Raw genomic sequence first — 24237 nt, 5'->3', positions numbered from 1 at the left:
CAAGAGAGACATACTCAGATATATAAGTCAAATGTCCTCTTTTTGTACAAACGATTTCTTTGACTTAAAAATGGTTACTATAGGTACATGACAATGATGTCATCACTTGATTTTTCAAGTTTTAGCAACCAGGATGGCAGTGGTTAAGGTGTGTTGGACTTAAGATCCAATGGACGATATGTCCTCGTGGGTTCGAACCCAACTCCTGGTAACTAGCTTAATGCTGAAGAGTGACACTGCAGTGATGAGCCTGGCTTAATTAAATGCAACTGCTTCTCTGTGGATTATAATTACTCATAAATGGAAATATTAAAACTGAAGGTGGCATTAAACACTAGTGGAAAAACCTCTACATCAAGAGTAATTAACTCACATATAACAGTCATCAAATGTCCTTTTGTACAAATGGTTCTTTAGGCTACAACATTATCCCCAAAAAGTCAAATTTAAGGCCAAGAAATGAATAACTAATTTCTCTAAAATGGAAATTAATTATAACAAAATGTAAAGATCAATTACAAAAATTATCTCAAGCCAAAATCTATTAGGAATAAAAAGTCTTATGAGCTAAGGGTTTACAAGTGACAATAAAAACATGGTTCAAAAATGGTTTATACATAACATGATAATGATCTCATCACTTGTGTTTACAGGTGCAAGCACCAGGATGGCGAGTGGTGAAGGCGTTTGACTTAAGATCCAATGGACGAGGTGTCCTCGTGGGTTCGAACCTCACTCCTGGTAACTATCTTAATGGTGCAGAGGCTGGGACAACCCTGATTATTGAATTGCAACTAACACACCATTATCGATAAAGGCCCTCTTGATAGAATGACATCTCCATCAAGAGAGACATAATTAGATATATAAGTCAAATGTCCTCTTTTTGTACAAACGATTTCATTGACTTAAAATGGTTGCTACTATAGGTACATGACAATGATGTCATCACTTGATTTTTTCAAGTTTTGCACCAGGATGGCCGAAAGTGGTTAAGGCGCTGGACTTAAGATCCAATGGATATTATGTCGCGGGTTCGAACCCCCTCCTGGTAACTATCTTAATGGTGCAGAGGCTGGGACAACCCTGATTATTGAATTGCAACTAACACACCATTACTTTCATGTTCATCATGCCATACATCTGTGGCTCTTGGTTCATTGTCGCCAATGTTATAGGTCCTCCTTCAAAGCACAACATGTGCTGCCACAGCCCAAACCACAAGCAGAATTATAATTTTTTTGTACACACACAAAATTCCAATGCAGTCCCTACAAAAATACAAAAACAACAACACAGAAGCTTCTTAACGACGTACGTGCATGTTCTACCGGGATCGATAAAAGGCCCTCTTGATAGAATGACATCTCCATCAAGAGAGACATACTCAGATATATAAGTCAAATGTCCTCTTTTTGTACAAACGATTTCTTTGACTTAAAATGGTTGCTATAGGTACATGACAATGATGTCATCACTTGATTTTTCAAGTTTTGCACCAGGATGGCCGAAAGTGGTTAAGGCGTTAGACTTAAGATCCATTGGACGATGTCCTTGTGGGTTCGAACCCCACTCCTGGTACCTATCTTAATGGTGCAGAGGCTGGGACAACCCTGATTATTGAATTGCAACTAACACACCATTACTTTCATGTTCATCATGCCATACATCTGTGGCTCTGGTTCATTGTCGCCAATGTTATAGGTCTTCCTTCAAAGCACAACATGTGCTGCCACAGCCCAAACCACAAGCAGAATTATAATTTTTTTGTACACACAAAAATTCCAATGCAGTCCTGCAAAATACAAAAAAACAACAACACAGAAGCTTTAACCGCACGCCGTGCATGTTCTACCCGATCGATAAGGCCCTCTTGATAGAATGACATCTCCATCAAGAGAGACATACTCAGATATATAAGTCAAATGTCCTCTTTTTGTACAAACGATTTCTTTGACTTAAAATGGTTGCTATAAATTACATGACAATGATGTCATCACTTGATTTTTCAAGTTTGAGCACCAGGATGGCCGATTGGTTAAGCGTGCTGGACTTAAGATCCAATGGGCGTATGTCCTCGTGGGTTCGAACCCCACCCTGGTAACTATCTTAATGCTGAAGAGTGACACTGCCGATGATGAGCCTGACCTAATTAAATGCAACTGCTTCTCTGTGGATTATAATTACTCATAAATGGAAATATCAAAATTAAAGGCGGCATTAAACATTAGTGGAAAAACCTCTACATCAAGAGGGATTAACTCACATAAAACAGTCATCAAATGTCCTTTTTGTACAAATGGTTCTTTAGGCTATAACATTTCCCCCAAAAAAGTCAAATTTAAGGCCAAGAAATTAATAACTAATTTCTCTAAAATGGAAATTAATTATAACAAAATGTAAAAGTCAATTACAAAAAATATCTCAAGCCAAAATCTATTAGGAATAAAAAGTCTTATGAGCTAAGGGTTTACAAGTGACAATAAAAAACATGGTTCAAAATGGTTTATACATAACATGATAATGATCTCATCACTTGTGTTTACAGGTGCAAGCACCAGGATGGCCGAGTGGTGAAGGCGTTGGACTTAAAATCCAATGGACGTATGTCCTCGTGGGTTCGAACCCCCACTCCTGGTAACTATCTTAATGGTGCAGAGGCTGGGACAACCCTGATTATTGAATTGCAACTAACACACCATTATCGATAAAGGCCTCGCCGGTGCTTGTCTCCATCAGAGAGACATACTCAGATATATAAGTCAAATGTCCTCTTTTTGTACAAGCGATTTCTTTGACTTAAAAATGGATTTGCTATAGGTACATGACAATGATGTCATCTTGATTTTCAAGTTTGCTTTTCAGGATGGCAGTGGTTAAAGGTGTTGGACTTAAGATCCAATGGACGTATGTCTAAGTGGATTCGAACCCCACTCCTGGTAACTATCTTAATGGGTGCAGAATGGGACATCCCTGATTATTGGATGCAGCTAACACCATTGCTTTCATGTTCTTCGTACCCATACATCTGTGGCTCTGGTTCATTGTGTGTGTTATAGATCCTCCTTCAGAAAGCACAACATGTCATTATTAAACCACAAGCAGAATTATAATTTTTTATTACACAAACAAAAAATCCAATGATCGATAAAGGCCCTCTTGATAGAATGACATCTCCATCAAGAGAGACATACTCAGATATATAAGTCAAATGTCCTCTTTTGTACAAACGATTTCTTTGACTTAAAATGGTTGCTATAGGTACATGACAATGATGTCATCACTTGATTTTTCAAGTTTTAGCACCAGGATGGCCGAGTGGTTAAGGTGTTGGACTTAAGATCCAATGGACGTATGTCCTCGTGGGTTCGAACCCCACTCCTGGTAACTATCTTAATGGTGCAGAGGCTGGGACATCCCTGATTATTGAATTGCAACTAACACACCATTACTTTCATGTTCTTCATGCCATACATCTGTGGCTCTGGTTCATTGTGGCCAATGTTATAGATCCTCCTTCAAAGCACAACATGTGCGGCCACAGCCCAAACCACAAGCAGAATTATAATTTTTTGTACACAAACAAAAAATCCAATGCAGTCCTGCAAGATACAACAACACAGAAGCTGCTTAACTGCACATGCTGCATGTTGTACCCGGGATCCATAAAGGCCCTCTTGATAGAATGACATCTCCATCAAGAGAGACATACTCGGATATATAAGTCAAATGTCCTCTTTTGTACAAACGATTTCTTTGGCTTAAAATGGTTGCTATAGGTACATGACAATGATGTCATCACTTGATTTTTCAAGATTGAGCACCAGGATGGCCGGGTGTTAAGGCGTTGGACTTAAGATCCAATGGACGTATGTCCTTGTGGGTTCGACCCCCACTCCTGCTAACTATCTTAATGCTGAAGAGTGACACTGCCGTGATGAGCCTGACGAATTAAATGCAACTGCTTCTCTGTGGATTAAAATGGTTGCTATAGGTACATGACAATGATGTCATCACTTGATTTTTCAAGTTTGCGCACCAGAATGGCCGAGTGGTTAAGGCGTTGGACTTAAAATCCAGTGGACGTATGTCCTCGTGGGTTCGAACCCCACTCCTGGTAACTGGTAATCTTAATGCTGAAGAGTGACACTGCCGTGATGAGCCTGACGAATTAAATGCAACTCCTTCTCTGTGGATTATAATTACTCATAAATGGAAATATTAAAACTAAAGGCGGCATTAAACACTAGTGGAAAAACCTCTACATCAAGAGGGATTAACTCGCATATATCAGTCATCAAATGTCCTTTTTGTACAAATGGTTCTTTAGGCTACAACATTTCCCCCAAAAAAGTCAAATTTAAGGCCAAGAAATGAATAACTAATTTCTCTAAAATGGAAATTAATTCTAACAAAATGTAAAGGTCAATTACAAAAAATATCTCAAGCCAAAATCTATTAGGAATAAAACCTCTTATGCGCTAAGGGTTTACAAGTGACAATTAAAAACATGGTTCAAAATGATTTATACATAACATGATAATGATCTCATCACTTGTGTTTACAGGTACAAGCACCACGATGGCCGAGTGGGTAAGGCGTTGGACTTAGGATCCAATGGACGTATGTCCTCGTGGGTTAGAACCCCACTCCTGGTAACCATCTTAATGGTAGAGTGGTTTGCACGACCTTGATCATGGAATTAACTACTAACAGACCATGGGCTTTATCTTGCACTTTAGCGCAATTGACTTTGCGCAAATCGCTTTGTGGGCGGATCTTGGGCGCTGTTTCTATTTTACCGGCGGGATATTGACTGTTGCACCCGATGCAAATCTAAAATCGGGTGGTCTGTAGTAGCTACATTATTCATGGGTGTGGTTTGGGCGTAACGTGCAATAAACCAATCAGAGCGTCATCTCACATTTCCTTTAACAACAGGCACGCTTGTTCCATAGCGGATTGCTATTATGATGGCGGATTTTCCAGGCGCAGCCAGTGGGGTATACTACGAAGCATGTTAGACATATCTAGGCTATGTAGACATATCGAGGCTTGACAAAACCTTGACTCAGGGGTATAGGTTAAGTGATACTACGATAGCAGTTATGTGATATATTTGTCAAACTAGGCTTTCAGCTCAGATCTGTGCACGTTCTCGGTGTTGGGATGACGTTATTAATCGCGGAAACGTGGAGACGCGACAACACCGCCTCTATTTAAAACAATTACTTCGATTCATGAGCTATAGCTTAATCTACACTGCGGCCTTTTTTTGTGTCTAACCTATAACATCAAATAAATCAATTGTCATCAGTTGTTGTATGGTATGCACATCCATAGTGGGATATTTGCACGCACAGCACTATTAAAGCGCATTCGAGATCCAAAATGTTAGTAGAGGCGGAGCTCCACCTGTAAGATATATGACAAAATCCTACACATGAGATAACGTCGTTTTTAAGACAATTGATTGGTCAGTGTGCGGTAGATTACACGATTTGAGCTATAACTTAGCACATAACCTCCTCCCGACCAGGTTTGGTTGACAGCATAGTATACCATGGTGATATAGCTACACTAAAACAGATCCACTTTCGTGTCACAGCATAGCCTGGCTTTGAGCGCAACATACCTCGCCAACCCACTAATCGAGATTCTTAGTACACCCCACAGGAACGGTTCACAGAGCTATAGTCAGTTGGTTGACTGGCTATTGATTTTTTCTCTTGACAAAATGTAATACAGAAATTTCACTTTCCGATGTTTTGGGATCACTCTCACTGAATCACAAGGTTATGAATGCATGGTGATATTTTTGCAATGTAATCTAACATTACCTCACTATAGACAATTCATATCTTCTGTCAGATAAGCTCTCCTCTCCCGTGCTGCTGCTGGGGCATTTGGGTTAAATGGCATAGGCATGTAGTTCAACATCACGTCTCATTAAGTCCTCTAATATTCCCTAATTTATGTCATCAACACATCCGTGATTCGTGGAAATGTGTTCGCTAGATTTATACCTGTTTTTTCACATCGGACACCACACTGATTTCCCTCGTGTAGCAATATTTGTCCTTGTAATTATGTATGATTTGGAGAAATGGGAACTGCGTCGTATAGATGAGAGGAGCAAAGTGCATTATGCAACACAGGCGCCCAAGCAAGCCGCTCCTGCAGGTGTAAGCTACGGCTGTACCTTACCAACAGGCAACTCAACAAGACTAACTTTCCAACTCTGCACAGAATCCCATTAACTGCATGACAGTAGGCTATTTACAATATTTATTTTATGTAAAGTAGAGTTTGTAAACACGTTATCATCAACTTAATGCACACACAACTTTTGTTTGAGCAGGAGAGAGAATAACAATGAATGGACGCAGCAACTACAGAAATTGTAGCCAAGGCTACTTGCTGCTTTCTTTTACTGTCTATGATTGCTGGTTAACAGCACATACAGTGGCGGTTTTAGGTACGGGCGAACCGGACGGTCGCCCGGGGCGGCATCTTGTAGGGGGCGGCACGAGCGCTTAAAAAAAAAAAAAAAAAAAAAAAAGAAGAATAATAATAAACGTCGCAAAACGATTTTCTATTATCCATCACTTGTGTGAGGAATTAGGGAATTGGCGCCCCTGTTGCTCAGAAGGTAGGCCTACTGCACTGCACTGTGCAGAGGAAGGGGCGAAGGGAGGGGTTTGCGGGGGACAGTTCACCTCTGGGTCTCCTTAATGAAACGGGAAAGGGGGGATGAATGGGGATCCACTGTATAGTAGCCTAAAATAGTCTATTAGTGGGCTAAAATCAGTCACACCTTGACTTTCTTCCAAACAACGCACATCTCATAATGTTATGAATGCAGACCTATGATTCCTGCACATTTAATTAACTGTGTGAAATGGCTAATAAAAATAGGTGACAAAACGATTAAGAGGTCACCCAGGTGAATTGGTTTGGTCTTGACTGTGGTCGCGAGTGGATCATGGGAATTTGTGGATTGTTGTCGACTGTCGAGTGTCAAACTCGATGGACAGAAAGCGGTCAAAGCCATCAGGTGCCCAGTTCCGAAAAAAAAGAAAAGTAGAAGAGGAGAAACGAGCAAAGGATAAAGGTATGTAATGTCCTAATAATAACAGTATCATGTCATGAGTGAAGGGCTAACGTCAATGTTAATTGATAGGGCCTAGCCTAGTATAACTTTTACGTTTGTTAGCCATCTTGCAATGATACCTATGCTTAGCCTATAAAATAATAATTCGGTTTTAACAAACACAACAACTAATTTCACCATGAGATGGATTATGCTTTGCAACAAAACGATCAAAACCTCAAAAGTTCTGATTATTTATTTCCATCATTTTGGTTAACGTTACTGTTTAGACAACGCAATTTCCATGTAACAAGGTAGGTAGGCTAGTTTCAAAGACGAACACTTGGCATTTGCAACAAATCCGTGACAGCAGTTTAATCACAACAATCATTCAGTCATAACTAAAAGAGTGCAAAGCATAGTAGCCTATTCGAGGCAGTAACCAAAGAACTAATTGTTCCTCCCTAATTTAATATGACAGCAGACATTTAGCATGTAGGCCTAAGGGCATGTTTATGAAATTTGCTATCAATGGATGTTTTGTTTTGTATAAGAGCTAAATTGTAGCCTGAAGTCTTTTAATGACAATTTCAATTGCAATTTCAGGGGCACTTCTAAAATACTTTGGAGCATCCTCTGCCACTGCTCAAGATGAGCCACCCACAACCCCTGTTTCACAGGATGAGGAGGAGCCATCAACCTCATCAGCTGCACAGGCCTCTTCTGAGGTGGTCCCTGTCCTTGAGGATGAGCACCAATCCATGTCTCCACAAACATCTCCCTCTACGTCTGCTTCTCTTCAGCATGAGCCTTCAGGTGGGTTTTTACATCTCTCTCTCTCTCTCTCTCTCTCTCTCTCTCTCTCTCTCTCTCTCTCTCCTTGTGTGTGTGTGTGTGTGTGTGTGTGTGTGTGTGTGTGTGTGTGTGTGTGTGTGTGTGTGTGTGTGGAGGGGGTATGCCTAGGCTACAAGAACAAGTAATTTAATGTAGTCATAAGATTTTTGATAATTTCTTAGTAGGGCTATGAGTTATGTTCTTCTGCTATGTGCTTTGAGTAATGTGACAATATGCTGTCTGATAGAAATGCCTGGAGCTGAATGCCCCACTGCTGAGGAGCCTCTGTCAACTGACCCTGCTAAATGGCCTACACTTCTGACGGACAGGATTCGGACTGAACTGGTTCGCAGAGGACCCTGTAAGTTGCCTCCTGATTTTGTTTTCCAAAGGAGTGAAAGTGATGGGAGAAGTTGCCACCACCACTATTTTAAAAAGACATTAGTTAGTGGTGAAAAGATGGCAAGAAGTTGGCTGATATTTTCCATGGAGAACAATAGCCTCTTTTGCTTCTGCTGCAAATTGTTTTCCAAGAGGAACATTCATTTAATAAGTTCAGGATTGTCCGATTGGAAACATGCAAGTTCTTATCTCACATCACATGAAAACAGTCCAGAACATCTCAATTGCATGAGGCAATGCTGTAAAGCAGTATTTTGCCATCTCATTGTTTGCCATCTGCTTGTTTGTGCAGAATTGCCTGTTGTTGCTTTAAAAATAACATTTAAAATGTCTCAATAAAAAAATGACTGTTTGAAAAAAAATATTTTTTTGTTGTTGTTAGCTCGGGGGGGATCACCTTATTTTACGGATGAGGAATGCACAATTATTATGACAAGTTATGAGGAATTAAAACCCACTCTACTTTACAAAAAAATCAAATACTTCTCGCAGTGAACAAAGCAAGGCTGTTGGCAACGTATTGCAGATCGGGTAGCCTAAATGCCTAAAAGTAAAGTTTTATTCCCACATGTTCTTCAAATATATGTTATGGAGGATTAGTAGCTTGCGGAATGTCTGAAATTAGTTGAAATAATTAAATAGCCTATTTTGAGTTCTTAGAAAGGCCTACAGATGCAACCCAATTCAGAAGTGGGCATATAGATTACAGTAATAAGGATAATTGAATGTGTAAGTAGCCCCCATTGACTGATTTATTGTATGCCTAATCCTGTGAACATTTCAGATGCAACACCATTGCCAAACGCACATGGCAGCAGGTGAAAATGAAAAACAAAAACATTATTCAGAATAGTAGGTTTATATAGTAGCTTGCATTAATATTTCTTAATTATGAAAACATGTAGGCCTAGCTTATAGCCTTCACTTGGCCTCTGTTTTACAGCTAACAAGAAAAAGGTGTCTTTGAACACTACTGTAGAGGAAAGGCACCAGAGTGTTTTACCGTAGCAGAGGAGTTGGCCATCGCAAATAATAGTGGAAGGCCGATTATAGAGGGGGTTGAGGGAGGCATTCGGTCGGATTCTGGTGCTGTGGAAATGTGTAGCCTTTATGTGCAGGGTACAGTAATATGACATTCAATTCAATACGTTTGTTAAAATGGTGATTTTAATTTATTAGGCCTACTGTAGGCTATGTCCGATTTATTTTAGGTTATTCTTGCTCAGATGTTCAGCATACTGTAGGCATATGTCGATTTATTTTCGGACATAGAGTATTCTTGCTCAGATGTTCAGCATCACCGATGGAATACATGAATGTCCACGTACGGGCATTGCTATGAGACGTCTTCCTAGATCATCTGACAAAGATAACGAATTCCCTCGGCTGACAATCTATATCTTCATAGAGAATATCGTCCGGGTAGGCTATATATATTTTCTATATTTACTGTAGCATCAGTGAAGAGGGAACCAGAGCTGCTCTGATCAAATTCAAAGTGTAGGCCTATGTCTTTCAAGGCTATGATACCTGTGCTGCTGCTTGGGTCTGCATTACTAAACATCTGCAGTCAGCAGATTTGAGGTAGAATTGAAATGATAATTGTTATTGTTACTGCATAATGCTAAATTAGTAAACCAAAATGCACAGTCTGACACAATTTTGTTCGTAATTCTAATCCTGCATAATATCCATGGAGAATGTTATGCTAGACAAAGTCAATCAACCATGTGAACCAGCTAACCAGAGGTTAGCCATACTATCGTAAAATAACTGAAGTTGAAGTGAAAGCAGTGAAAAATTTATTGAGCTCCATTGTGTTGATAATTCTTGTGATGTGTAGTTTGCCTCATTTTGTAGGTCTAAACTTTAGGGAATTTTTTGAGAGCAAATGAGCAAATAATACAGTGGCATATGCATTTAGGCTACCGAGGAGGTGTTTTATTTTCTTCTTTATTATTTAAATTTCTACAGTTATTAGTTTTTTCGGGCTGCCTTTAAATGTCAAATAACTGAAGTTGAAGTGAAGTTGAAGTGAAAGCCACCCCCCCCCCCCCCCAAAAAATAAAATAAAATAAAATAAAAAAAATTAAAATATATATATATATATATAAAGTTAGAAATATTAAGAAATGCTGCTAATTGTATGATGTTGGTGCTGTATGGCTATGGTGCACTGTCAAGCTCAGTTTAAGCTTTCTCATAAAACCCTTTCACCAACTCTTATAAGATATAAGGCTAAATTAGCCTGGCTAATCCATAAACTCTAGCCTTTTTTGTTTGTGCCGCATTGATAACACCATATTAACAATACTATGCATAATATTAAGTTGTTACAAGCAGTTATAAGTTTCATATAAAAGGGTTCTCTTTCAAACATTTGCTCGGTATCTCACTATGGGAGACGCACTCTGGCGTGACCGACCACGGAAGTACCAATTACACCACGTCTGTCGCAGACAGACCAATCACAGCTGTGATACGGAGGTCCACCCTCCATAGATATACTACAGTATCACCAGCTACTCGTCATTCTCGCACTCTTCCCCGTGAAGACTACTTTGCACCGAACTCTCTGCTCTTCGTCTGCAGACTCCATCAAGGATTGTCGCTAGTGATGGGTAAATGAAGCCTCGAGCGCTACTCGGCACATTTCCCTAATGTGCCGAGTAATGTACCGAAGCTTCGAAACATGGAAGACAAGGAAAACACAGCGACATCTGGTGGTTTGCATAAATTATAGCAGCCATCGACTAGTGAAAATAATGCCTACAACGTTCAACACAATGCCAAAGCTTCGAAATGTTCTCATTCATTACATTAAAAGTGTTGCAAGAAATTTGCATTTCTGTTTGTCTCAATTCAATACAATAAAATACGATTAGGCAACATAATCCCGTCACTCGTTATCACGTGAAGATTGGTGTTTCGGTGGAGGCGTGAAATCATGTGTTATCCCAGTCAATGATCCAATCGGTCTCCCATCTACTTAACGACCACAGTAGACACTACTTAGCTTCTGAACCAGGACGAAGTATTATCAACCTCAACACGCTATGGACGAAAGTGAAAAGGAAACGACCAGGCGCCTAATTAAACCAAACCCTATATGGCCTGACATGTTTTGAGGATTCATGAATCAAACTTTCAATAAAAGGAAAATATTATGTCAGCCATTATTGTTAGGCCTAGGCCTACATAGAAATTATTAGCCTGTATTGCTTTTAAATGATGTTGAGACAAGATTGCAACACAGACACGTTTTAATGTCATTGTTCTAAATTGCAAAGCTTTAGGCTATTTCTTCTTTATTTCTATGTGCATGATATTATGGATTATGGACATTTTCCGGAAAGAAAATAACGTAAATTCCCAAACAGAGAAAGCATCCTATATAAAACAGGGCTACCCTATAGAAACACCAATTTCGCCTGACTCTTGCAATACAACGCAACTCATTCCGACACTAGAGCGGGTGCCCTGGTTCGTGCAATTCAAAGCCTTTGAATCAGGCTCCGAAGCAGTCACGTGGGTGTGTGTCCCAAACAAAGCTTCATACGTCACACTTACAAACCGAGGCCTCGTTTGTCATCAGTCACATGATTTTTATGGAAACGACACAAGCCTCGAACCGGGGCTTCATCTGGCACGCCCCTTTCTGCTCGACACAAGCTCCGAAGCCTCGCTTCATTGGGCACATCACTACTTGTCGCTGAATGCAGGGATTTCAACAGTTAAATCTGTTAATCTTATGCTAACGCGTCAAGGCGAGCTATCGCGTCAAGCGCTTACTCCACATCAAGCGAATTCTTTATCGCGTCAAGCGAACATCTTTCTGAAAGTTAACGCGTCAAGGCGAACTTTGATAATAACATGTCGTGAGCTACGGCTAGCACTAGCTCTGCTACTAACCCTCCGGAGGCCCGCGCGGGTTCCCCAGCACCCCGCTCCTGCCCCTCCAATTGTGGATTTAAGATTTCCGGAAAGGACCCACACCCCATGTGCATCGCTTGCATGGGGGTGAAGCAAGCCCAGCAGTCCTTAGCCGACCCGGACGTCTGTTCCCACGACTACCTTACCGAGCAAGTCGAGGCCCGACACCCCCGCCTTACAGGGCGGCTCCTGGGGCGACTTCATGGATGTTGACTCTCCCCTGCCCCCGTTGTTCGACAACCAGCTATTGGACGAAGGCCAGGGTGGTGAGGAGGAGGATGAAGACGATGAGATGCTCATGCGTCTTCTCTGTGAGAACGAGGACGACGAGGAAGATGCCGTCCTCCTGCCGACTCAGGCTAGCAGGCCACACACACCTTTTCCCCAGCCCCTCTCGGAGCTCCGCTGGAGAGGAGAAAAGTGCGACCGGTGGCGCCAGATAACCTCTGGTCGCCACCAACATTTATTAAACACATTAAAATTTCGCCCTCGCCCAGGCCCTCAGCCTCTGCTGCGGGGAAATTCACACGAAGTGTTTCACCTCCCTCTGGCACACGCCCCGTGTTGGATGAGTCGATGTTGGACAAGGGTAAGGCCCCCCATTACGCCCAGCGACAAAACGTCTTTTCCCGTCCTGGGACCTGTCCGAGGTCCTGGAGGCGCTCTCTCATCCGCCTTTTGAACCGATGGACGGAATCGAGTTGAAGCTTCTTACACTCAAGACTGTCCTCTTACTGGCGCTTGTCTCAGCTAAGCGAGTGAGTGAATTACGGGCCCTGTCAGTGCATCCCTCCTGCTTGCAATTTAGCCCTTCATTCAAAAAAGTGGCTTTACAGCCCAACCCCGCTTTCGTCCCAAAGGTCGTTGAATCATCTTATAGGTGTAATTCTTTTGACCTGGACACGTTTCACCTGCCCCCCTTCTCTTCAGAAGAGGAGGTGAGGCTCCATTGCCTGTGCCCAGTCCATGCCTTACGCATTTACGTGGACAGGACAAAGATACTTAGGAAAAGTAATCAGCTGTTCGTGTCATGGGCTACTTCACATCAGGGGCTCCCCATTTCATCCCAGCGTTTGTCTCACTGGATGGTGGAGGCTATTGGTTTGGCTTACGAGGCGAGGGGCGTGCCACTCCCGGTGCGCCTCAGAGCGCATTCTACAAGGGGTATTTCTACATCCTGGGCGCTGTTCAGAGGAATATCAGTCTGTGATATTTGCGCCGCAGCTTGCTGGGAAAATCCCCATACGTTTATGAGATTTTAGACTGGATGTTACTGCGCCCTCACTGGCTCACGCAGTCCGCAGTGTTGGTGCCCGTTTGGTCTGACCTGGACACCAAACTCAAATAGTGTTCAATGTGTTATAAGTTGGCATGTCACGTCTGTTGCGAACTCGAGCATGCAATCCGGGAGTTGGCTATATCTCCCATAGTGAGATACCGAGCGAATGTTTGAAAGAGAACGTTAGGTTATTTACATAACCCCGGTTCTCTGATAACAGAGTGAGGTATCTCACCACACTTCCCTTCTTGCATTCACGCACGGGGAAGAGCGCATGCTATGAATGACGAGTAGCTGGTGATACTGTAGTATATATATGGAGGGTGGCCCTCCGTATCACAGCTGTGATTGGTCTGTCTGCGACAGACCTGGTGTAATTGGTGCTTCCGTGGTCGGTCACGCCAGAGGGCGTTTCCCATAGTGAGATACCTCACTCTGTTATTAGAGAACTTCGGGTCTAATAGCGGGTGAATTGTATGACCACCAGATGACGCCACTTCACTGCACCTCGGGCCTAATAGCTGCTGTAACGTCGTTTAAGTAATAAGCCTCGAGGAGCCGACAGTTACACTTGTTTTAGGGGCGTTATTAGCCACGCTGTGCAAGCCGGGTAGGCTACAGAAGAAGCCAATAGGCTACTGTCGCGTGTGTTTGTGGTGATTTATTCCATGTATTAACAAAATAATAATGTAACATTAAAGAAATAGCCTACATAGAAAAACTAAATAATTACACCAAAAAATCAAAGAAGCTTTATCATTGATATATAAGCTTACTGAAAATCAAATATAGGCCTAGCCTACAATTGTGTTCCACAGACAATATGTCCTACAGATAATAACAACAGTAAGAACATAGGCTAACCTAAGTCATGACGACATGGGGGCTTAAGTCTCATGTTGGCCTATGACTACGTAGCCTAGGCTACTGATGGTAATTTTGATACCATAGATTTAATAGAGACCCAGTCAGACCATTAGTATGAAAAATCAGGAATAGAGTTTATTTACATTATGATGCGCATCAAGGGAGAGACAGCATGACTTCACCTATAGATCCATCAGCTGCTCTAACTAGACAAGGAAATAGTTAGGGTTTAAGTATCCTTCCAGGCTAACGGGAGATGGCGTTGGTCATCCCATCTCACGTGGACTACACTGAATCAGACCCTGATTAGTGGCAGCCTGGCAATCGAGACAGATAGCTACTGACGCAGCCATGCAGAACAGTGAAACACTGCAAAGTCATAATATTCCTGCTTATCTCTAAACACAGTCACACACAGATATACACAGGGACAGTACAGATATCATACAGCCATTACATAGAATCATACTTTTAGTATCAAAGTGACCCACTAATGAGAAATGCAGAACATTAAACCACATATTGGAATCAGGGCTCCGAACCGGTTCAAGGAACGAAAACGAAAACCGAAAACGAACGGAATTTTACGGAATTTTACGAGGAGCGGAAACGGAAACGAAAACAAAATGGTCTTCAACTGTTCCGGAACAGAAACGTTATTCTGAAATCCACAAAACCGGTTAATAACGTTTTTTTAGATTTCTCTATATAACAGCCTAATAATTTGATTTCTGCAGTTTGAAAAAAAAGAAAAAAACGAATAAATGGACCTTTGGTCCAAATGTGTATATTTTGTCTTGCTGTTGTAATGTAACCTATCCGTCTGCCACTTCGGATCTTAGGCCAGCTCGTAGCGTAGGCTACTGAAACTGATTTGGTAATTGTTTGTAGCCTATGCGTAATAGCCTATTTTGCCTGTCCACGCCTTGTCGTTTTAAAGTCGAGATTTGAAATGTTTGCGCAATTATAGCCTATTCTATGTAGAAGAGTTAAACGGGAAATTTGAGATAGGCCTTGTCAGCAACAGACAGGTTCGTTTATAAACAGGGTTGGAATTATAGCGCAAGCCTTTGAAGATCTCCATATGGATAAAACTTAGGCTACAACCAGGTAAGGAGTTTAGCACGTATCCAGAAACATTTTTGATAAGAAATGATTTATAGGCACAGGTTAGGCCTACAGTAAGTCTGTAGGCTATGGGATGGATAGCCCATCTGAATGTTTTTGGATGCCGCCTGTGATTTATTATTTTTGGGCATATCTACGGTATAGGCTAAATCAAGGGGAAATAATGAGTAGCCTACGTCTATTCTCAGGTAAAGTCCACAAAAATAGACTTGATAGGCCCGCCAAACACTGCGGAACTTTAAGAGCGAGCGATATTTTCGTTCGAACGGTTCAGGACCGATATGTTGGTGGCGGAACGCATGCAAGAACGAAAACGTTAAACATAGGCCTACCTGAACCGTTCGGAACGGAACGTTTGAAAAATAATTTCGTTTTCAAGCCCTGATTGGAATATTGGACATAATGTTCTATTCTACTTTCTCTCACTACCAAGCACGTCTGGGTCTGCAACAGTGAAATAGCTCCAATATTAATTGTGGCGCCAATGAATATATGCTAACATGAATCTCATCAGTCACCTATAGATAAGGGTTAGGCTATAACATATGTAGGCTATAATGTAAAAATAGGGTCATATCATATAATGTTGACTTATTAAGATGGGGGAGAGAGCTGAACATATTACACTGTACTAATTGTTCATTGTTGAAAATCAATCAAAAGTTTGTAGTTGATCCAGATGTCATTGGTCGCAAGGACTGTTAATGGGTGTATCCACAATTGGGACCTTGTTACAAGTTGGTCTTTCAGCTGCTAATGCAATCAGTGGCCGTCAGAAAACATGTTAGACAACTGAGGAATGAGATGCCACACATAAAATGTACAGTCAAACAGAATGCACAAACATCAATGGGAATCCACCAAACACTGCAGGGAACCATGTTATTGTCAATCAGCACTCTGCCACGCTAAATCAGACCCTGCTTATGTTTGTGCAGAGCAGAACAGATATTTGTAGATATGATGCAAGAGACCTGTTAAGAGAGATTGGCAGCTCAGTCTCCCTCATACTAGTCCCTACGGTGAACGATGTAATAGCATAGTGCTGCTGCTTCTGATGTGCAAGACAAGACAGGGTATATATTCATAATGTGACAGGCAGCATGTATTTATCATTATGTTACAACCTCTGAACAACTACTATTGATGTTAGAAGAACAAAACAATACATCTTCAAATGTTCATTGCTTATTACATGTGTTATAAAAACAAAATCCTTGTCTGCTTTCTGTGTTTTTGCATGCACCTGTCAACAGGGGTGTAAAGACATATTTGTTCACCATGCACTGTGTCTATCACCAGGCTGTTCTGAGTCATTGTTATAGTATTTGTTGATTTGCATTTATTGCCCATTGATATTGCATTCACATTATTGTTTATTATTGGTATTTTCCTTATTAATGTAGTGTCACCAACATTTAAAATAATATCAACTGACATTGTTATTCATAGCCATATTTATTCTGCTCTTATAAGGTAATACAGTGCACATATTTATATTTCATTTATACTACTCTAAACCACCTTCTGAAAATCAACTGTATAGTGTTTCACTGCACCATATTTCTTGACCTGTCTCACCACCTGCCTATAGGCTACTTACACCACCTTACTTACAACACTTTGAAGAGCCAAAAACAAAGCTCAGCACACCTGTTCTGTGCATCAGCAAAGTTGGAGGGTTAATTTATGAACCATCACTTCTAGCTGAAACATCACTTCTAGTAGGCTACATGTGAAGTCTTTATTGTCCACTACTGGGGAAATTCATCGGCAACACTTTATTTTAATGTGTCGCTGTTACAGTGTACAGTACCTACCTAATTAGGTACAGTGGTACAACCTGTGTAACAACATGTACTATCAGGTACTATCATTGTACTTGCATTATGTATTTGTGGGTACCTACATATAGTTGTTACATTGTAATACTGAGTGCTTTTACAAAACTTTGCCAATTTGCCTAAATTTTCATCAGAGGCAAAGAGCTGACCTGAGACCTGCTGGATGGGGTAAATCTGGTCATGAAAGGCCTCATTGTCTTCAGTGTACATGTAACAGCTGTGCTGCTACAACCTTGTTACTCTTTGATACAGTGGAATAAACCTATTAAGTGTACCAGTTAATTACTTACATGTACATATGACGTGTATGTTGTGTCTTTCGATGTCTTGAAACAGGTCTACAAGTTCACATGTACTGTGTGGTGTAACAGCAGACACGTTTCAACACATCAATTACAGGATGTATGACATCATTGACAGGATGTATATAATATGTACATGTAAGTACTTAACTGGTACACTTTATTTTAATGGGTTTATTCCACTGTATCAAAAGCGTAATAAATAACACCGTCAGTTGATACATGTACTACAGTATGTAGGGTAATGGCAGACATGGCAGTTGTGTCATTGGTATGTTCCAAGATACCAATGACACAACATGTAATGTAATATGTAATTGTAAGTGGGCAATTCCACAGAAAATCGACTTTTTGTCACATCCATAACGTCAGTGAAATGCCTTGGCATTTGTATGATGTGAATGTTACTATTCATTTTTTGTGCATTTTTTCTCATGTACATTCTTCAGCCAAAAATAGCAAATGCTCAAATTTCATGTAATCATTCACATCATACCATACCATCACATTTTATTGGCGTTATGGATGTTAGAAAAAACGTAATTTTCCATGGAATTGCCCAAGTACTTAGTACTTATGCCACTGTATCAAAGAGCAATAAGTGTGTACCAACACAGTTGATGTAGTGAATTAGTAGACCTGTTCCAAGACATCGAAGACACAACATACATGTCATATGTACATGTAAGTACACTTAATAGGTTTATTCCACTGTATCAAAGAGTAACAAGGTTGTAGCAGCACAGCTGTTACAAGGATACAAGGATACAAGGAAGTTTATTGTCACATGCATATAGTTACTGGAAGTAAGAAATGCAGTGAAATTATGTCTGGTGTCAGCCTATTTGTGCATTTATATAAATGTAGCGTGACAATTGTGTTTACATACAGCAAAAACTCTTCTGTATTGCCCTCTCTCTCTCATATATATATATATATATATATATATGTATGTGTGTGTATATATATATATATATATATATATATTGCCCCTCTCTCTCTGTATATATATATATATATATATATATATATATATATATATATATATATATATATATATATATATATATATATGTATGTGTGTATATATATATATATATATATATATATATATATATATATATATATATATATATATATACACACACACACACATTACATACATACACATATAAATGTAGCGTGACAAGTGTGTGTTTACATGCAGCATACATACATACATGTAACACGAATTTGGTGCATTTTGACATCGTAAACATTCTTGAAGAGAGAAAAGCAGTTAGCAGTAAAGCTATTTATTGGCTACATTTTGGTACCCCCTCAGTCCCTTGGTGCCCTTGTGCGTGATGCGCGTGGTGAATACAATGTTGAAACATTTCCTATAGTTTCTTACCTATATATTTGCCCTGATGCACTCGTTGACGCAGACACACGCACTCGCTTTGGACTCCTTTCCCTGCTGCTGCAAGCTATATTAGCCTACAGAGCAACTAGGACAGGTGTAACTACAAAGTGGGGTCTGGGCCTGTGGTTGCGCGGCAGTTGCTATGTAAACTCTATTTTTGCTGCCAATCACCAAAAAGCATGCCTTTTATGTCTGTGTACGTAGGCTACACGGGAATGGATGTACGATAAACACAACCAAGAACAAAACCGTTTGAAACTAGCAGAAATTATAATCAGAAGGTAATTTTCACCAAAAACCGGGACAATTCGTGTCCCGGGAAATTCACTGTAATGAATAATGTACAGGCATGCATTTCATACAAATGTCATCCCATCAGATATTCCACAAAGACACATTGTCCTTGAAAGCCTGTTGTCCCTCTGTGTACTGATGCATCTGTGCGTGAAAGAGGATATCCAAGCGAGACCTGATTTTATCAGGATCACACTGAATCAACTGATATTTTTTATCTTATCTGCCCAGTGCCCACTCACTCAGCCATGAGTATGCAAGCAGAACTAGAGTTTTAGAAAGAGATCAGCTTTTGAATATAGATAAATGAATACATACAGCTAGAATAAAAAGGTGACATTTCAGAACGTCTAAATCACAGAACAGACCTGGATAGGCCCCAAGGATTCAACTGTAAACTTACCATACATTACCATTTGTTTGAATGGGAAGTGTGTTAAACGTCACAACCACATTTTCTCCTCAATTCTCTCCTAGGTGTTCAATAACATTATATAATCTATGGAATAGATAATAACAGTTACAAGATGTGATTTCATGCAAATAATAAACAAACATGGTTTGGTACTGATCATTTATTGTGTATATGTGATAGGTGATGTTAATACAGGTGACAGGTGTGTTAAAAATCTTCTCCGATCTTTTAAGAGTAATCAGGTGATAGATAGATAGATAGATAGATACTTTATTGTAATTGTACACAGAATACAATAACTGTACACAGAATACAATGAGACATTGTTTGGAACAAACCTGAGATGTCCATAGAGACGCTAAAAAAGACTAAAAAATATACATAAAATAATTTACACATAAAATAGTTGTAGTTTAAATGACATTCGGCTGAATAGACCTCATCTATTTGAATCTGCCAGTGATGTGAAATACAGCATGATTATGGGGCCTGGAATGGAGATTCAAATCCCATTTCAAATCCAGTGACACCAGTAGCAACGTCAACGACAAACTTGCCTCTCTGATCAATAGACTTTTTAAATAGTTTTTTTTAGAATATTTTCTGAGCGGGACAGAGAGATGGGGTTAGATAGGGGAAATTGTTGCACCGCTTGCACCACAGTTGTCCACCCCCCAATTTATAAATACAGTATGTGTTGTCACACTTTTCCTGAGTATGCATGCTTTCCTCTAAATTCTGCTTACTAACTTAAACTTCTTAAACATTACGCAACACTGTTCGTATGGTAAGTGGGTTGGAGAGGTGATTGTTTGGCATACGATAGCTGGTAGCACATCTGTGTATCAGAAGGACATTCCCAGCATATAGGCACACTGTACAGACAGCGTATATATACATAGGAGCCAATCCCAGTGTCCCCAGCTTAGTCTCACCAGGCTGCAAACATGCTGAAGTTCGTGCTTCTTGCTGCACTCTCTGTGCTCGGTAAGACAGAGGCTGACCCGGGCTCTCAACATGATTTATCTTGAAATTGTTGCATACCCTTAAAAGTTATACCTCATGTATTGTAGACGTTATATGCCTTTTGTATTATACTCTGTTGATGTTGCTGGGTCAAGCTTCTCAAAATTCCCTCCACTGGCGGTTAGCAGTTGGGTCTTTGGTTTGTGATTTAATCAAATCATGTCATGTTTCTCTCTCAATCCCCTACCCCACCCTCTCATTTCTCTCTCCTCCCTCCTTTCTTCCTCGGTCCGTCTCTTTCTCTCTCCCCCGTCCCTCTTTCTCCAGTGCTGGCTGAGGAGGAGCCCCAGCCTCGGTACCTGGAGGATTCCCTGGAGAGGGTTGTGGGAGGTGAGGTGGCTCGCCCCAACTCCTGGCCCTGGCAGGTAACATTCTCACACCTCCACCAGCCCAGTCTTCTCCTAAAGGACCCTCTATCCACATCTCCCTCTGGGTGGGAAAGTGGGGTTCTGTGCACTCGCAACACCATTTGCAGGCAGGGTCGCTATAGCCTCTTTGCTGAGATGAGCTTTGATCACAGCAGTTATTTCACTGAATTTCACTGTTTCAACGTTTCATGGCTCCAACACTAAATTGATTCTAGACTCTTCCAGTCTAAATCTTGCCTAAGGCTCCAGCACACTGCACTCCGGTCTGTATAACCCACATTCTGTTGCCCTCATGTGTCCCATCTGCCCCACAGATCTCTCTACAGTTCCAGTCTGGCAGCAACTACCACCACACCTGTGGAGGCTCCCTGATCAGGAGGGGATGGGTGATGACTGCTGCCCACTGTGTGGACAGGTACAGCAACTCTGCGTGCGTGTGTGTGTGTGTGTGTGTGTGTGTGTGTGTGTGTGTGAAAGAGAGAGTTTATGGATATGCATGTGTGAGAGTGTGTGTGTCTGTGTGTGTGTGTGTGTGTGTGTGTGTGTGAAAGAGAGAGTTTATGGATATGCATGTGTGAGAGTGTGTGTGTGTGTGTGTGTGTGTGTGTGTGTGTGTGTGTGTGTGAAAGAGAGAGTTTATGGATATGCATGTGTGTGTGTGTGTGTCTGTGTGTGTGTGTGTGTGTGTGTGAAAGAGAGAGTTTATGGATATGCATGTGTGAGAGTGTGTGTGTCTGTGTGTGTGTGTGTGTGTATTTTTTGAGGGAGACAGAAGGCATGATTTTTCCTTTTCTTGTTGTAGTTGTTGTTGTACTCACTGTTGCTTTTCGCACACCCTTGTGCAGTCAGAGAACCTGGCGTGTTGTCGTGGGAGAACACAACCTCAACAGCAACGAGGGCCGTGAGCAGTACGTCTCTGTCAGCCGTGTGTACATCCACCCCAACTGGAACCGCAACCAGATCTCCAACGGGTCAGTCCACACGTTTTACACCTACGACAAAAGCAATGATTGGGCCACATTAACTCAAGATCATAATTGTCCCATATGGCATTCGTTTAGTCATCACTATTAACAAAAATACAGTAGGTTAGAGTTACTTCTGCAGTGAATTGTGTTTTGTATGTGTGTATGTCTCTGTGTATGTGTGTATTTGCAAGAAAATTTCTTATATTCTTGAGTCCCATCGATTTATTTTGATGGATTATTATTTACTATTTCTATGTCAGTGAGAAAACCTTTCCCTTTCCAGAATTGTTCTACAAGTGTTGCCTTCTTGCTTCATGTCATAAAGAATTTAAATTGTGTGTGTATGTGTGTGTGTGGGCTTTACCAGATATGACATTGCCCTGCTGCGTCTCTCTAATGAGGTCACTCTGAACAACTATGTGCAGCTGGCCAACCTGCCCCCCTCTGGCCAGGTTCTGAACCACAACCACCCGTGCTACATCTCTGGATGGGGACGCACCACCAGTGAGCTCACATTCACTCTCTTACTCCGGTTCATTTAGATGAAGCATTTAGAATAGACTAAAGTGACCCAGTATGCATTCCGTCCAGAGGAGGTGCTCACTGTGAAAATATTTTTTTTGTGTGATTTGAACATTGCACTTACAGTAAAGAAAACAACATATGCATACAAATACAGTAAACATCATCAAGGTCCATTCGTACAGGTTAGAGCTGATACGATGCTGAATGATAAACACAAAAGACTAACCAACTTTTACATAGTATTACATCTGTAATCTCAATATCCATGCTCTCTCTCTCTCACTCTGTCTGATGTAGCTGGTGGTAACCTCTCTGCCCAGCTGAAGCAGGCCTACCTGCCCGTGGTTGACCATAATACCTGCTCCAGCAGCGGCTGGTGGGGTAACAGCGTGAGGAACACCATGGTGTGTGCTGGAGGCGGAAAAGACTCTGGCTGCCAGGTGAGGGCGCTCTTCCCTATACATTTCACCTCAATCCACACATGTGAACAGGCGTCTGCAGTTTCTTTTTTGTGACTGTTATTTTGTTCTTTATTTTCATTTTTATTCTTTTTATATGTTTTTACTTGTCAACACTGGTCTTCATCAAAGTGCATTTTAATTAATAGTTAGTTGCCTTTGGATTGTTCATTTTGTATTGGCTGTCATATTTTGTAATGTTTTATATATTGTGTGTGTGTGTTTTTGCTCTCAGGGAGACTCCGGTGGCCCTCTGAACTGTCAGCTGAGCGGCAGGTACTACGTCCACGGAGTGACCAGCTTTGTCTCAGCCAGAGCCTGCAATGAGAGCCGCAAGCCCACCGTCTTTACTCGCGTGTCCGCCTATATCGGCTGGATGGAGAACGTAAGAGCTCTTACACACGCAGACAAAATGTTTTGAACATACACATAACATTCACACTCACATTATACATACAGTATGCATACACAATCCTACATGCATGTTGTGCAGACACAACACATACACACGCACATGTAACAGGGCCAGATTGAGCTAGCATGCTAGTTGCCCGTGTAAATCCTCACAGCCCTAACCTTAAGAACGCTTCTAACCGCTGAGTTGGAAGCCTGGGCTTTTAGCTCAGTGGTTAGAGTGTTCATCTTCCAATGCCGTGTGTGTGTGTCAAGGTGGCGGGTTCAAGGCCCGTGAGCGGCGAACAAACAGACCTTGTAACACACACATACACAGACTATATAAACACAGACGCAAATCCAGACAAAAACACACATCAACATAATACATCAGATCATTCTAAAATCCATCTAGTCTTGGTGCGGATTCAGGGTTAAATCCTTTCCTGAGCCACTGTACTGAAATCTGACTACAGATTACTAATCTGAATACAGACAAATCAACACTCGAAATACCTTCTGATACTCTCCCTCTGTTCTCTCCAGATCATGGGTTAAGATCCTGAGGGATATCTGAGCAGAACGTGACAGAATGGCAAGGCTTCAATCATCACGGTCAGCTCTGTCACCACTCCATCCAGACAATAAAGTTTACTTATAAACAAACAAATCATTTGTCTGTGGTCCTATTGTTTTTTTACAA

The 24237-nt window shown here is 41.1% G+C and overlaps 1 protein-coding gene and 4 non-coding genes across 6 annotated transcripts; all 5 read left to right on the top strand.

Annotated features, from left to right (window-relative positions):
- The first annotated feature begins 2556 nt into the window (after nt 1-2556).
- Nucleotides 2557-2640, top strand: trnal-uaa. Its single transcript has one exon. It is a non-coding gene; the product is annotated as a tRNA-Leu (tRNA).
- A 664-nt stretch (nt 2641-3304) lies between these two features.
- trnal-uaa lies at nt 3305-3387 on the top strand. Its single transcript has one exon. It is a non-coding gene; the product is annotated as a tRNA-Leu (tRNA).
- Nucleotides 3388-4037: 650 nt separating this feature from the next.
- Nucleotides 4038-4120, top strand: trnal-uaa. The gene has a single exon. It is a non-coding gene; the product is annotated as a tRNA-Leu (tRNA).
- Nucleotides 4121-4575: 455 nt separating this feature from the next.
- Nucleotides 4576-4658, top strand: trnal-uag. Its single transcript has one exon. It is a non-coding gene; the product is annotated as a tRNA-Leu (tRNA).
- A 2137-nt stretch (nt 4659-6795) lies between these two features.
- LOC125301875 (elastase-1-like) lies at nt 6796-24204 on the top strand. Of its 2 annotated transcripts, XM_048254698.1 has the most exons (10): nt 6796-7114; nt 7700-7909; nt 8175-8288; nt 21090-21187; nt 21505-21605; nt 22036-22161; nt 22526-22662; nt 22981-23123; nt 23377-23526; nt 24081-24204. In XM_048254698.1, exons 1-10 carry the CDS (start codon nt 7030-7032, stop codon nt 24090-24092), a joined length of 1176 nt encoding a protein of 391 aa, XP_048110655.1. In that variant the 5' UTR covers nt 6796-7029; the 3' UTR covers nt 24093-24204. The 2 variants fall into 2 exon arrangements, with proteins under 2 accessions (XP_048110655.1, XP_048110656.1); XM_048254699.1 differs by lacking the exons at nt 6796-7114; nt 7700-7909; nt 8175-8288 and adding an exon at nt 20208-20783.
- Nucleotides 24205-24237: the final 33 nt, after the last annotated feature.

The sequence above is a fragment of the Alosa alosa genome, chromosome 10, assembly GCF_017589495.1.
Source record: "Alosa alosa isolate M-15738 ecotype Scorff River chromosome 10, AALO_Geno_1.1, whole genome shotgun sequence".
Lineage (NCBI taxonomy): Eukaryota > Metazoa > Chordata > Actinopteri > Clupeiformes > Clupeidae > Alosa > Alosa alosa.
Note: the sequence above shows the minus strand (reverse complement) of the source record. Positions and strands in the feature narration are given on the sequence as shown.

Coding starts and splice junctions, on each gene's coding strand:
- LOC125301875 (XM_048254698.1), top strand. CDS start 7,030: ATGGACAGAAAGCGGTCAAAGCCATCAGGTGCCCAGTTCCGAAAAAAA. Junction 21,188..21,504: donor CCAACTCCTGGCCCTGGCAG/GTAACATTCTCA, acceptor TCTGCCCCACAG/ATCTCTCTACAGTTCCAGTC. Junction 22,663..22,980: donor TGGATGGGGACGCACCACCA/GTGAGCTCACAT, acceptor TGTCTGATGTAG/CTGGTGGTAACCTCTCTGCC.